The 15,892-nt window shown below is 49.3% G+C and overlaps 1 protein-coding gene across 3 annotated transcripts in view; it reads left to right on the top strand.

Annotated features, from left to right (window-relative positions):
- Positions 1 to 15,892, top strand: part of LOC140423147 (protein transport protein Sec23A) — a 95,588-nt gene that overhangs the window by 7,382 nt on the left and 72,314 nt on the right. For all 3 annotated transcript variants that reach the window (XM_072507755.1, XM_072507756.1, XM_072507754.1), the window contains exon 3: positions 3,456 to 3,513. In XM_072507755.1, the coding sequence (XP_072363856.1) occupies positions 3,456 to 3,513 (58 nt within the window). The remainder of the gene's footprint in view (positions 1 to 3,455; positions 3,514 to 15,892) is intronic.

The following is a 15,892-nucleotide window of genomic DNA, read 5'->3' on the forward strand; positions in this document are numbered from 1 at the left end:
GGGGCGCATAGAGCCCCCGCAAGGAAGCCCAGGACGGGCGACCGACCGAGGGCCTTGGTGGTTCGCTTTCACCGGCTTGCTGACGGGGATCGTGTGCTGCGATGGGCCAAGGCGGAGAGGAGCAGCAGATGGGAGAACTGCGAGGTGCGCATCTACCAGGACTTGGGAGCGGAGCTGGCCAAGAGGCGTGCAGCATTCATCAAGGTAAAGGCAGCCCTCTACAAAACGCAGGTGAGGTTTGGAATGCTGTATCCTGCGAAGCTTTGGGTTACGTTTGAGGAACTCCATCACTACTTTGAGCCACCAGAACAGGTTTGGGCCTTCATTAAAGAGAAGCTGGACTTGAACTAACGGGCACTTAGTTTTTTCAGTGCTCTACAGTGGTGGCGGTCTGTTAACCTAACTTGCTTTGTGGGTTAGACTACTTTATGGGGCACCAACGGCAAGCGTAGTTACAGGTCGACATAGATCGGAGTATTTCCGATTATATAGGGGAACAAGACAGGGATGCCCGCTGTCTCCATTGTTGTTTGCGCTGGCAATTGAACCTCTGGCCATGGCGCTGAGAGACTCCAGGAAATGGAGAGGGGTGACTAGAGGGGGAGAAGAACACCGAGTCTCATTATACGCGGATGACCTATTGCTATACGTGTCGGACCCAGCGGGGGGATGATAGAGGTTATGCGAATCTTGAGGAGGTTCGGGGAATTTTCGGGGTATAGGTTAAACATGGGGAAGAGTGAATTATATGTGATACATCCAGGGGACCAGAGTAGAGAGATAGAAGGCTTACCGCTAAGGAAAGTGGAAAGAAACTTCCGATACTTGGGGATTCAGATCGCTAGGAGCTGGGGAACCTTGCACAGACTTAATCTGACACGTCTGGTAGAACAAATGGAGGAGGACTTTAAGAGGTGGGACATGCAGCCTTTATCGCTGGCGGGCAGGGTGCAGGCAATTAAGATGATGGTCCTCCCGAGGTTCTTATTTGTATTTCAATGTCTCCCTATTTTAATCACCAGGACCTTTTTTAATAAAATAGATAGGAGCATTACGAGCTTTGTGTGGGCAGGGAAAGTTCCGAGAGTAAGGAGGGGGTTCCTGCAGCGCAGTAGGGACAGAGGAGGACTGGCACTACCGAATTTGGGAGATTATTATTGGGCCGCCAATGTGGCAATGATACGTAGATGGATGATGGAGGGTGAGGGAGCGGCGTGGAAAAGGCTGGAGAGAAGGTCCTGTAAAGGGACGAGTCTAGAGGCGCTGGTGACGGCGCTGCTACCGTTCTCACCGAAAAAGTACACCACGAACCCAGTGGTGGCGGCAACACTGAACATATGGGGACAGTGGAGGCGACAGAGAGGGGTGCGGGGAGCCCTGGTGGGGTCCCCTATCAGGAACAACCATAGGTTCGCCCCAGGAAGAATGGATGGAGGATTTCAGAGCTGGTACCAGTTGGGAATTAGGAAGGTGGGAGATTTATTCATAGATGGGACTTTTGCGAGCTTGGGAGCACTGGAGGAAAAGTATAAGTTACCCCGGGGTAATTTCTTGAGATATATGCAGGTGAGGACGTTTACTAGTCAACAGGTGAGGGAATTTCCGCGGCTCCCGACACAGGGGATACAGGACAGGGTGCTTTCAGGGGTGTGGGTCGGAGAGGGCAAGGTGTCAGAGATTTATAGAGAGATGAGGGAAGAGGGGGAGGAGTCGGTGGGCGAACTAAAAAGAAAGTGGGAAGAAGAATTAGGGGAGGAGATAGAGGAGGGTATGTGGGCTGATGCCCTAAGCAGGGTAAATTCCTCTTCCTCATGCGCCAGGCTTAGCCTGATTCAATTTAAGGTGCTACATAGAGCACACATAACGGGGGCAAGATTGAGCAGGTTCTTTGGAGTGGAGGACAAATGTGGGAGGTGTGGCGGAAGCCCGGCAAACCATGCACATATGTTTTGGGCGTGCCCGGCACTGGAAGGGTATTGGAAGGGAGTGACGGGAGTGATTTCGCGGGTGGTGAAGGCCCGGGTCAAATCAGGCTGGGGGTTAGCTCTATTTGGAGTTGCGGAAGAGCCGGGAGTGCAGGAGGCGAAAGAGGCCGATGTCGTGGCCTTTGCGTCCCTCGTAGCCCGGCGCAGGATCCTACTCATGTGGAAGGAGGCGAAACCCCCCGGACTGGAGGCCTGAGTAAACGATATGGCGGGGTTTATTAAACTGGAGCAGATAAAGTTTTCCCTGAGAGGATCGGCTCAAGGGTTCACCAAGCGGTGGCAGCCATTTCTCGACTACCTAGGGGAACGTTAGAGGGAAGACGGATGACCAGTAAAAAAAACCTAACTTGCTTTGACTAGGAATGGACTTTTATTAAAAGAAGAAGCTGGACTTGAACTAAAGGACTCTGGGCTCACAGAGCTGTTGTGTGGCGGCGGTCTGTTAAATTATCCTGTACTGTAATGCTTTATCTAAGATTGTTTTCAGCCTGGACAGAGAGCGGGGGCTGGAGGGCGCACTGCTTAGGGTGATTTTGGGAGATTGCAAGAGGGGGAGGGGGGGGGGAAAGGGGGGCCCAGCACTTAGTGGTATCTTTTGGCAGGAGATCGGGGCCTCTGATGGGGGGATGGGCTAGGGGCTGGTTAAGGGACTTGAAAGGGCACGGGGAGATACAATCAGGTTAATGGGTCCTTGGTGTGTGGGGGGAGGGCCCGAGCACTTGGGCGGGAGACAGTCGGGCGCCAAGGGCATGGGTCAGCGTAGCTAGCGTAGGTCAGGGGGCACCAGGGAGAGTAGGAGAAGGGGCGGGCTAGGGCCAAGCGCAGGGCGGACCTGGCAGGTCAAGTCTGGGGGGGGGGGGCAGTGGGGAAGGAGAGCAGAGAAGACTTAAGTGGGCAAGGGGGGGGTGATCAGGGATCCCCCGGGGGAGAAAGTCGCTTGCAGGGAATGGCGTAGGAAACCAACAGCAGCAACACCCAGGGGGGGAGGGTTAGAGCCACATTAGTTTAGTTGAACACGTGGGGCATGGGCAAACAGAGCTGATAGGGGAAGTGCCTTATTAATATGTTTATTCTTTCCCACTGTTCGTTTTCAATATGTTAAGGCTTTTGTATATGGCCTTTATTCTCTGTAAATGTTACAAATCTGTTTTAAATAAAAAATTTCCAAAAAAAATAAGAATATTCAGGTTATTTTAAAGTATATCATTAAGCAAAATCAACCTCCATGTGGCATAGTATGGATTACTTTACCAGACCTGTAGAATGCACGATGGTGATTCTCAAGTTTCACCTGACCATGGGTTTTGTATGTAGATAGGAGAACTAAATGACAAAAGATAATGCTACCCATTTTAGGAATGTTGAAAATAAATAAAATGTGTAATGTATGTCAACATAATGAAAACAAATCCAGTTGTTTCCCAGAAATAATGAAAATTAAATATTGATCTTTGTCTTATTTTAAAACAGTCAAGTGGACTACAGAGCAAAACTATGGGCGTGCAATTTTTGTTTCCAGAGGAACCAGGTAAGGCATGAACTTTGACATTGTTTAATGCATCTTGTAATATGTGAGCTAATAAAAGGAAAATTAAGAGTTGACTGAAAGGAAATGAAAAAAATTGAATTGTTCCACAGTTAACCCACTGAATGCAGTGGATATTTCAAGGATGGGGCGTTGTAGCAGAAGTTTACAGATGCATTTCTAGTTCAGTGGAAAAGTACTGGAATAACTCAGTTGAACACAATTAGAAGTGCAGAAAACTCCTGTTGCAAATTTCAAGGACTTTACCCGATGGAAGGTTATATGCTACTTTGCTGGCTGTCTTTATGAATGAGAATGCCGTTTATGCCACGTTTCAAACTGTGGTATAAAACAATTGATCATTGATTTCAAAATGAATTTGGTTAGGCACATGAAGGAAATAAATTTACAGTGGTACAGGAAACAGAGCAGGGAAGTGAGACTGACTCTATTGCCCTGCAGGGAGGACTCGATGGGCTGTATGGCCAATTCTTTGTCATAAATCACTCTGAAACCAGTTAACGGATTAAAAAATATATATATATATATCATGGGTAGGGTCAGCCTATGGTCAAAAGTACACCTAAGGTTCAAAAACGTATGCGTGCTATTTTACACAGGATAAATACAACAAAGCGGTTGTTTATTTGTAACCAGCTGTACCCTTGGTTCTGCCATCTCATGGCTCTATACCTGCCCGTTCCCACATAAGATATCTCTCTTTAATACGTTGCCGCCAGTGTGCCCAGGACTCTTTCTTGGCACTTTTTTACTCTTCTGTGTTGGTGGTATCATCTGCAAGTTTACTTACTACCGACGTTGTCGAATTATATTTAATACCTGATTGGTCATTTGGTGGGACAGAAATAGGCGGGATTCTCTGTCGGCTGATGCCGAAATCGAGAAACGCGATTGGTCGGAGAATCAGTTCTCCGAGTCTGCGGCACTAGCTGGGGACATAAGATGGACCCACCCCATCACCAGCAGGTCCTGCAACACAAGACGCATGATTAGACCGCGCATGTTTGGGGGGGCGGGGGGGGGGGGGGGAGAGAGATGTGCACACACGTGGCATGGTAAACCGCAATCCGCTGTGGTCTCACCTCATCGCATGTTGCCGGTCTCCACCCCGTGACTTCCCTTTCCTCTGGGCTGCCGTCCAGGGCCCTCTAATCAGCCATGGTCTGGGGCCGCAGCTCTGACGGTCCCTGTCCGGTTTTCCCCTGCTCCCAGCAGCTGTCACTATCGTCCCTGCTTCCACCACCTCCTCCGGTAGCGAGTTCCAGGCACCCACTACCCTCTGCGTAAAAAAACTTGCCTCGTACATCTACTCTAAACCTTGCCCCTCTCACCTTGAACCTATGCCCTCTAGTAATTGACCCCTCCACCCTGGGGAAAAGCCTCTGACTATCCACTCTGTCTATGCCCCTCATAATTTTGTAGACCTCTATCAGGTCGCCCCTCAACCTCCGTCGTTCCAGTGAGAACAAACTGAGTTTATTCAACCACTCCTCATAGCTAATGCCCTCCATACCAGGCAACATTCTGGTAAATCTCTTCTGCACCCTCTCTAAAGCCTCCACATCCTTCTGGTAGTGTGGCGACCAGAATTGAACACTATACCCCAAGTGTGGCCTAACTAAACTAGCAGCTAACTGAATCGATTGTGTTCCACGTGGTGCCAATGCCATCCCCTCAAAGTCACTGAATTGGTCCAGGTGAGGCGCCAGTTTTGTTGCCGTGGAAGTCCACGAATCCTGCCCCGGCATCAACACCTAGTCTCAGGAATGGAGAATTACACCGCTTGTGGATTGCTGAAAAAGGAGACCTGTAGAAGTTTTTTGTCTTGTACTCCATCAGGATACTTCCCAACAATACCAGTTTAAACAGTTTATACTGTGAGAGAAGGGTATGCTGGCTGGTTGGCAAGTCAACTCTGGGAAAGATGTTGCCATGGAGAATGCACCAATTGATGGTGAATGACAGATAATTGCCAACTATTGTTTGAAATTTTATTTTCCGGTGCATGCAAATGCAGCACCCCTCGAGCCCAACTAAAAATCTTAAATTGGTGTCAGTGTAATTCTTAGCATACTGAGGATTATTTAGACAATGTCTAATCGCGGAATCACATCTAATGTTGGCTACTGAGTTCTGCAAGCACGGCCTTGTTAGGTATAGTCTGTACCTTGCCAATGCGAAAAACAGCAGGGATATGGTGTTTGATACGATCAACCAGTCTTGGGAATGTACGACTACATACCTACCATCACATTGTCACTGAAATTCATATACCACGTTATTCATTGTGTGATAGGGGGAACATCTTTTTTGCTTGACAGCAGCACCTGTTAGTGACGAATACCACTCATGTTGCTTCTGCATAAAAGCAGCATGAAACACCTGTTGCTCAAATTTTAAAATACCTTACCCTTCCAGGATAATCTGAGCTAGATGAGCACTTTTCAGGGGAAAATGTGATGCCGTGGGCTCTTTAATGAGTTTCTGTGATATTCAGCGAAAAATGATTTGATCAGGGTATCCATTATCCTACAGGATACATTGGATGCACCCTATTTCAGCATCAAGCTGAATGGTTCGGCCTTATTTACAAAATTGCCAATAAGACTAATCCTCTTAGACTTCTGGTGGCGTGGGTGAGCAGGGCGGCCACAACAACAAGAGCTCCCGCCGGTGGCCGCGATTCGCGGCGTTTTCGGGGAAATCCCCGAGTCCTCACGCACTCCCCGACTATCGTCGGCCTTTGGGGCCGCCACGTGCAGCCAGCGGGCCCGGTTTAAAAACTGGCGGGCGGCGGGGGCTGAGGCGCTGGGCCTGGTGCGACAGGTTAGAGCAGCGGGGGCGGAGCTACGAGCAGGCCGAGGCGGCAGGCCCGAGGCCAGGTCACTATGTAGGGAGGGTGCTCCACGTCGGATGGCTCCCACCTAGGAAGAAGAAAGAAGGTTGAAGCCTGGTCCCAGGGGAGCTATGGGTGAATGCAGAGGAGAAAGAAAGAAGGTTTAAGGAAGTTTGGTGGAAGTTTTTTTTTCTCTTTCCCCCTTTTTTTTTTCAAAAAAAAGAGTGTCAGATTGATGAAGGACAGGAGGGTGAAGGGGGAGAGAGAAAAAAAGAATGAAGATAAAAAATAATAAGCCGCTAAAGGATGCGAAGAGCAGCGTCGAAGAAAGGAGGAAACGCGGGTTCGCCGCCGAAGGAGAAGACGAGCAAAAGTGTTGACAGGATGGCGGAAGCCGAACTGCAAGGTGGGGCCGCACTACTTACGGTGGAGAAGATGATCGAGGTGATGGCGGTGGAGCTGGAAAAACAGTTTGTGATGTACATGGAGGCCTTGAGGAAGGAGACGGCGGTCGTGTTGAGGTCATTGGTGGAGGAGGCAATCGGCCCAATGAGGGTGGAGGTGGCAAAGGCATCGGCCGAGGCGAGAGAGCAGGGCGAGAAGGTGAAGGAGGTGGAGGAGGCCATGACACGACACAGCGACCAGGTCACCTCGATGGGGGACGAGCTGCGGAGGGTAATGGAGGTTAACAGAGGACTCAGAGCAAAGCTGGAAGACTTGGAAAACCGCTCAACGCGGCACAATTTGAGAATTGTGGGCTTGCCCGAAGGGACAGAGGGCCCAAGGCCAACGCAGTACTTCGCTAAGAAGTTGGCGGAGCTGATGGGGGAGGGTGAGAGCCACACCCTGTACGAGCTAGACCGAGCTCATCGGTCATTAAGGCCGAAGCCCAAAGTGAACGAGCCGCCAAGGGCAGTAATTATCTGCTTCCATAAGTTTTGCATGAAGGAGAAGGTATTAAGCTGGGCGAAGCAGGAGCGTGAGGTGCTGTGGGATGGTACTGCGGTTCGGATCTACCAGGACTTGACGGTGGAGTTGGCAAAAAGACGAGCGGCGTTTGGGCGAGTGAAGGCGGCTTTGTACAAGAAAGGGGTACGATTTGGTGTGGTGTACCCGGTGAAGTTGAGAGTAACATATAACGCCAAAGACTTTTATTTTGAGACAGCGGAGGCGGCTGAGGCGTTCGTGAGGGCAGAAGGCTTGGGACAGACTTGAAGAGTGGAACTGGAAGAGAGACTGTGGACTGTGTTTGAGTGGCTGGAAAATGTACAAATGTTACACTTTTTAGTGATTTATATTGAAATTTACTTCTCTTTGCATCGTTACAGAGTTCAAGTTAATGGCGTTCTGTGTTGCAATGGTTAAATGTTATGTTAGTGAATTGTAGGGGTTGGATTGTTGGGTTTGTTTTGGTGTTTCTTTCTCTGGGACTGGGCGGATGGGGGCGAGAGGTCTTGGCGGGGGGAGTCACCCGCGCTAGCTAACTAAAGTCAGTTAGTGAACGGGGGTGAGGTGCGAGGAGGGCTGCGGACATTGGAACCTAGGTAGCAGGCTTCAATGGGCCTACGAGGCGAGCAAGAGGGGGTGGAGGGATGTTTTTGTAGGGGGGGTTCTTGGGAGGGGGGGAAGGGGTTTGATGTTAACTGGACAGGGGCGGGTCAGGCTTATGGGGCAGGGCCCGGTGGTATGGTGATGGTGGATAAGAAAGGTGGGGGGGGGGGGGGGGGGGGGGGGTGGGGTGGGGGGGGGGGGGGGGGGGAAGAGAGACCCCCAGTAATCATAGTCACGTGGAACGTGAGAGGGCTAGGAGATCCGGTCAAGAGGTCAAGGGTGCTTGCACATCTTAAAAGTTTGAAAGCCGATGTAGCAATGCTGCAGGAGACTCACTTGAGGGTGAAGGACCAGGTGAGACTTAAAAAGGGCTGGGTTAGCCAAGTGATTCACTCCGGATTTGATGGAAGGGCTCGAGGGGTAGCGGTATTGGTCAGCAAAAGGGTATGCTTCCAGATGGAGATGGTGGTGGCAGATCAGGGGGGTAGATATGTGATTGTGGCAGGGGCACGGGAGGTGAGATTAGTGGCGCTGTTAAGTGTATACGGTCCCAATTGGGACGATGTGGGATTCGCGAGGAAGTTGTTTGGGGCTATTCCCAACTTGGATATGCATGAGCTGATTGTGGGGGGGACACTGGAACTTGGTGCAGGAGCCAAGGTTGAAAGATCACGGCCGCGCTCGCTGGTCCCATCAGGGGGGGGTGGGGGGCGAAGGCGCTGGCTGGGCTAATGGTGGAAATGGGAGGGGTGGACCCTTGGAGGTTCCTGCACCCAGGGGAACGGGAGTACTCGTTTTTCTCAGCGGTCCATAAGGTACACTCGTGGATCGACTTTTTTGTGGTGGGGAAGGCATTGCTGGATGGAGTCAAGGGGTCGGAATACTCTGCAATTGCAGTGTCAGATCACGCTCCACATTGGGTGGATATGCTGCTGGAGAAGGGGCAGCGCAGAGACCGGGGTGGAAACTGGATGTGGGGCTTTTGGGGAACCAAGTGTTCTGTGAGAAAATTGAAAACGTAATTAAGGAATATGTAGGTTTCAATTGTACGGGTGAGGTGTCGAAGGCAGTCGTCTGTGAGACTCTAAAGGTGATGGTGAGGGGTGAGGTAATTCCGTTTAAGGCCAGGGTGGATAAAGAGGGGAGGTTGGAGCGGCAGAGGGTATTAGATGAGATGTTGGAGGTAGATAGGAGGTATGCAGAGGATGGGGACCCGGCAAAGCTGGAAAAAAGGAAGGAACTACAGGCGAGCTTCGGCCGACTGTCCACCAGGAAGGTGGTGCGCCAACTGAGACGAGCAAGGGGTACAGTTTATGAACATGGAGATAAGTATGTTAGCAGGTCAGCTCCAGAGGGAGGCAGCGGCAAGGGAAATTCTTCAGGTGAAGGATAGGGCAGGGAAGTTGGTGGTGGCTCCAGTGCTGATTAACAAGGTTTTTGAGGAGTTTTATGAGAGGTTTTACAAGTCAGAGCCACCCGGGGGAGACCGAGATATGCAGGAATTTCTAGATGGGTTGGAGTACCCGAGGCTAGGGGAGGGGGACAGGACTACATTAGAAGGAGCAATAGTGGAGCAGGAGATAAAGGATGCGATTGGGGGGATGCAGTCGGGGAAGGCGGCAGGGCCGGATGGGTTTCCGGTGGAATATTATAAAAAATTTAAGGATAGGTTGGCACCCCTGATGGTGGGGATGTTTGAGGAGGCTATAGGGAAGGGGGTGTTGCCGCAAAGGTAGTAATCTCAGGATTGCTACCAGTGCCACGAGCTAGTCAGAGTAGGAATGTCAGGATAGAGAGGATGAATGCGTGGCTCGAGAGATGGTGCAAGAGGGAGGGATTCAAATTCCTGGGACATTGGAACCGGTTCTGGGGGAGGTGGGACCGGTACAAACCGGACGGTCTGCACCTGGGCAGGACTGGAACTGATGTCCTAGGGGGGGTGTTTGCTAGAGCTGTTGGGGAGAGTTTAAACTAATGTGGCAGGGGGATGGGAACCGATGCAGGAAGTTGGAACGTAGTAAAACAGGGACAGAAACAAAAGGCAGTAAGGGGGAAAGTGTAAGGCAGAGAAGCCATAGTCAAAAATCAAAAAGGGCGACAATACAAGGTACAGTGACTGAGGGGAGCTCAGTGAATAGGACCAGGAATACTGAAAGGAATAAAACGGGAAGTGAAAACATTAATGGTAAGCGACGCGACAGGTTGTTACATGAAGATATGGGTTCAACGACAAGGAAAATTAGGAGAAAGGTTAAGAGGAAATATAACTTGGGAGAGGTTACTGATCGAGGTGTTAAGATTCAGAACAGAGGTAAAAAAGCCAACATAAGTGTACTTTACCTGAATGCTCGTAGTATTCGGAATAAGGTAAATGAGTTGATGGCGCAAATCATCGTGAATGACTATGATTTAGTGGCCATTACTGAAACATGGTTAAAGGATGGTCACGACTGGGAGTTAAATATCCGAGGGTATCAAACTATTCGGAAGGACAGAGTGGATGGTAAGGGAGGTGGTGTAGCTCTGTTATTTAAGGATGACATCTGGGCAACAGTAAGGGATGACATCGGTGCTATGGAGGATAAGGTTGAATCCATTTGGGTGGAAATCAGGAATAGTAAGGTGAAAAAGTCACTGATAGGAATAATCTATAGGCCACCAAATAATAACATTATGGTGGGGCAGGCAATAAACAAAGAAATAACTGATGCAAGTAGAAATGGTACAGCAGTTATCATGGGGGATTTTAATCTACATGTCGATTGGTTTAACCAGGTCGGTCAAGGCAGCCTTGAGGAGGAGTTTATAGAATGTATCCGCGATAGTTTCCTAGAACAGAATGTAATGGAACCTACGAGGGAACAAGCAGCCCTAGATTTGGTCCTGTGTAATGAGACCGGATTGATTCAGGATCTCATAGTTAGGGATCCTCTCGGAATGAGCGATCACAATATGGTGGAATTTAAAATACAGACGGAGGGTGAGAAGGTAAAATCAAGCACTAGTGTTTTGTGCTTAAACAAAGGAGATTACAATGGGATGAGAGAAGAACTAGCTAAGGTAGACTGGGAGCAAAGACTTTATGGTGAAGCAGTTGAGGAACAGTGGAGAACCTTCCAAGTGATTTTTCACAGTGCTCAGCAAAGGTTTAGACCAACAAAAAGGAAGGACGGTAAAAAGAGGGAAAATCGACCGTGGATATCTAAGGAAATATGGGAGAGTATCAAATTGAAGGAAAAAACAGACAAAGTAGCAAAGATCAGTGGGAGACTAGAGGACTGGGAAATCTTCAGGGAGCAACAGAAAACTACTAAAAAAGCTATAAAGAAGAGTAAGATAGATTGAGAGTAAACTTGCTCAGAATATAAAAACAGATAGTAAAAGTTTCTACAAATATATAAAACAAAAAAAGAGTGGCTAAGGTAAATATTGGTCCTTTAGAGGATGAGAGGGGAGATTTAATAATGGGAGATGAGGAAATGGCTGAGGAACTGAACAGGTTTTTTGGGTCGGACTTCACAGTGGAAGACACAAATAACATGCCAGTGACTGATGGAAATGAGGCTATGACAGGTGAGGACCTTGAGAGGATCGTTATCACCAAGGAGGTAGTGATGGGCAAGCTAATGGGGCTAAAGGTAGACAAGTCTCCTGGCCCTGATGGAATGCATCCCAGAGTGCTAAAAGAGATGGCTCGGGAAATTGCAAAAGCACTAGTGATAATTTACCAAAATTCACTAGACTCTGTGGTGGTCCCGGCGGATTGGAAATTAGCAAACGTGACACCACTGTTTAAAAAAGGAGGTAGGCAGAAAGCGGGTAATTATAGGCCAGTGAGCTTAACTTCGGTAGTAGGGAAGATGCTGGAATCTATCATCAAGGAAGAAATAGCGAGGCATCTGGATGGAAATTGTCCCATTGGGCAGACGCAGCATGGGTTCATAAAGGGCAGGTCGTGCCTAACTAATTTAGTGGAATTTTTTGAGGACATTACCAGTGCGGTAGATAACGGGGAGCCAATGGATGTGGTATATCTGGATTTCCAGAAAGCCTTTGACAAGGTGCCACACAAAAGATTGCTGCATAAGATAAAGATGCATGGCATTAAGGGGAAAGTACTAGCATGGATAGAGGATTGGTTAATTAATAGAAAGCAAAGAGTGGGGATTAATGGGCGTTTCTCTGGTTGGCAATCAGTAGCTCGTAGTGTCCCCCAGGGATCAGTGTTGGGCCCACAACTGTTCACAATTTACATAGATGATTTGGAGTTGGGACCAAGGGCAATGTGTCCAAGTTTGCAGACGACACTAAGATAAGTGGTAAAGCAAAAAGTGCAGAGGATACTGGAAGTCTGCAGAGGGATTTGGATAGGCTAAGTGAATGGGCTAGGGTCTGGCAGATGGAATACAATGTTGACAAATGTGAGGTTATCCATTTTGGTAGGAATAACAGTAAAAGGGGTTATTATTTAAATGATCAAATATTAAAACATGCTGCTGTGCAGAGAGACCTGGATGTGCTAGTGCACGAGTCGCAAAAAGTTGGTTTACAGGTGCAACAGGTGATTAAGAAGGCAAATGGAATTTTGTCCTTCATTGCTAGAGGGATGGAGTTTAAGACTAGGGAGGTTATGCTGCAATTGTATAAGGTGTTAGTGAGGCCACACCTGGAGTATTGTGTTCAGTTTTGGTCTCCTTACTTGAGAAAGGACATATTGGCACTGGAGGGTGTGCAGAGGAGATTCACTAGGTTAATCCCAGAGCTGAAGGGGTTGGATTACGAGGAGAGGTTGAGTAGACTGGGACTGTACTCGTTGGAATTTAGAAGGATGAGGGGGGATCTTATAGAAACATAGAAGGTTGTGAAGGGAATAGATAGGATAGATGCGGGCAGGTTGTTTCCACTGGCGGGTGAAAGCGGAACTAGGGGGCATAGCCTCAAAATAAGGGGAAGTAGATTTAGGACGGAGTTTAGGAGGAACTTCTTCACCCAAAGGGTTGTGAATCTAAGGAATTCCTTGCCCAGTGAAGCAGTTGAGGCTCCTTCGTTAAATGTTTTTAAGATAAAGATAGATAGTTTTTTGAAGAACAAAGGGATTAAGGGTTATGGTGTTCGGGCCAGTAAGTGGAGCTGAGTCCACAAAAGATCAGCCATGATCTTATTGAATGGTGGAGCAGGCTCGAGGGGCCAGATGGCCTACTCCTGCTCCTACTTATTATGTTCTAAACCTTGGGGCAGGCATCAATTTCACTGTTGCTAAAAAAAGATAAGGATCCGATGGAGTGTGGGTCGTATCGGCCCATATCACTTCTGAATGTGGACGCAAAGTGTTGGCGAAGGTACTGGCGTGTAGGCTGGAGGAGTGCCTCCCGAAGGTGATAGGGGAGGATCAGACGGGGTTCGTGAAAGGGAGGCAGCTGTTTTCGAACATTAGGAAGGTTTTGAACATTATGGCACCGGTGGAAGGGAAGGAAACAGAGGCAGTTGTGGCATTGGACGCCGAGAAGGCGTTTGATCAGGTAGAATGGGGGTACCTGATGGCAGTGCTGGTGCGGTTTGGGATTGGACCAAGGTTTGTGAACTGGGTAAAGCTATTATATAAGGAACAGAAGGCGAGTGTCCGCACAAATAATATCAGTTCGAGATACTTTTCTCTCCACCGTGGGACGAGACAGGGATGTCCTATATCCCCCCTGCTGTTTGCACTTGCGATTGAGCCGTTGGCCATCGCATTGAAAAGTTCGGGAGCATGGAAAGGAATAGTGCGGGGGGGATAGAGCATAGGGTGTCCTTGTATGCCAACGACTTGCTGCTGTATGTGTCGGAACCGAGTGCGTCGATGGGAGGAAGATTGGAGCTACTGCGGGTATTTGGGTCTTTCTCGGGGTATAAGCTGAACCTGGACAAGAGTGAGTACTTTGTGGTGTCTCGGCTGGGGATGGGGGCAGGGGTGGGGGGGCTGCCATTCTGTAGCGCAGGGACTCATTTTAGGTATCTGGGGGTGCAGGTTGCCTGGGAGTGGGGAGTGGGGGAGGCTTCGCAGGTACAACATCACTAGTTTGGTGGGGAGAGTGAAAGCCGATCTGGCAAGGTGGGACGGCCTTCCTCTGTCACTGGCGGGTCGGGTACAGGCGGTTAAAATGAATGTGTTGCCGCAATTCCTGTTTATTTTTCAATGCCTACCGATTTTCCTGCCAAAGTCTTTTTTCAGGGATATTGAGGGAAGGATTACCTCATTCATATGGGGAGGGAAGGTGGCCAGAGTGAGAAAGGTGCTGCTACAGAGGGGAAGGCAGGCAGGGGGTTTGGGTCTCCCGAACCTGTTGTACTACTACTGGGCGGCGAATGTGGAGAAGGTGCGGAGCTGGGTCAGAGGGGTTGATTCTCAGTGGGTCAGAATGGAGGAGAGTTTGTGCAGGGGGTCGGGGCTGAAGGCACTAGCAACAGCGACGCTCCCGATAGCTCCGGGGAAATATTCAGGGAGTCCGGTAATAATAGCTTCATTGAAAATCTGGAGGCAATTTCGCCAACACTTCGGGTTGGGTTTAGAGTCAAGGGAAATGCCGATTCAGGGGAACTACAGATTTGAGCCAGGGAGGTGGGATGGAAGTTTTCGGAAATGGGGAGAGAAGGGGATTAAGACGCTAAAAGATTTGTTTCTTCGGGGTTGGTTTGCAGGATTGAGGGAGCTGGAAGCGAAGTATGGGCTAGACCAGGGAGAAGTGTTTAGGTACATGCAGGTTTGGGATTTTGTCAGGAAGGAGATACAGAGCTTCCCAGAGGAACCGGCCTCAACCTTCCTGGAGGAGGCGTTGACGACAAGGGGACTGGAGAAGGGGGCAGTGTCAGTGGTGTACGGAGCTATTTTGGAAGAGTAAAGGCACTACTGGAAGGGATCAAAGCAAAGTGGGAGGAAGAGCTGGGAGAGGTTGTAGAGTAAGGGGTCTGGTGTGAGGTGCTCCGGAGAGTGAATGTCTCCACCTCATATGCGAGGTTGGGGCTGATATAGCTGAAGGTGGTATATGGAGCGCACCTCACGAGGGCGAGGATGAGCCAATTTTTTTAAGGAGTAGAGGATGTGGGTGAGCGTTGCGGGGGGCGGCCGCTAATCACATCCAAAGCTAGGGGAGTACTGGAAGGAGGTGTTTTGGGTAATTTCCAAGGTGGTGCGTGTGAAACTGGACCCGGGTCCCTGGGAGACCATATTCGGGGTGTCGGACCAGCCAGGGTTGGAAATGGGTGCGGAGGCAGATATCATAGCCTTCGCCTCGTTGATCGCCTGAAGGTGGATCCTGTTGGGATGGAGAGCAGCCTCTCCACCCTGTGCCCTGGCGTGGCGGGGGGACCTTTTGGAATACTTGACCCTTGAGAAGGTTAAGTTCGAACTGAGGGGAAGCTCTGAGGGGGGCTGTGTAGATTAAGGGTGACTATGGGTAATCACTGATTCCTTTGTCATTTGTTTGTATAATCATGCGGGCTGATGGTTGGGGGTTGGTGGGCGGATGGGATCGTTGTTATTATGGGGATTGACATATCTTGCTGATTGTTTATTGTTGTTGGGTGTAAATGCGGGAAAAATGTGAAAAAGGAGAATAAACATATTTTTTTCAAAAATCCTCTTAAGCTCTCCTTTGACACCCCCCCCCCTCCCCCAAATACATACACACACACACACACACACACACACACACACACACACACACACACACACACACACACACTTTCCCAAGACCAATTGATGTGAGTCCATGTTGGGGTTGGCCACCAACACCTCTTGATAAAATCCGTATACCCAGTTTGGCATGTATACATTCACCAAGACCACCGGAGCACATGCCAACACCCTCACTCACTGTGACATATCTCCCCCCTGAATCTATCAAATATATTAGCCACTGAAAAGGCCACCCACCTATTGATCAGCACTGCGGTCCCCCTGGTCCTTGTGTCAAAGCTTGAGCAAAACACCTGCTC

The sequence above is a fragment of the Scyliorhinus torazame genome, chromosome 1 (assembly GCF_047496885.1).
Source record: "Scyliorhinus torazame isolate Kashiwa2021f chromosome 1, sScyTor2.1, whole genome shotgun sequence".
NCBI lineage: Eukaryota > Metazoa > Chordata > Chondrichthyes > Carcharhiniformes > Scyliorhinidae > Scyliorhinus > Scyliorhinus torazame.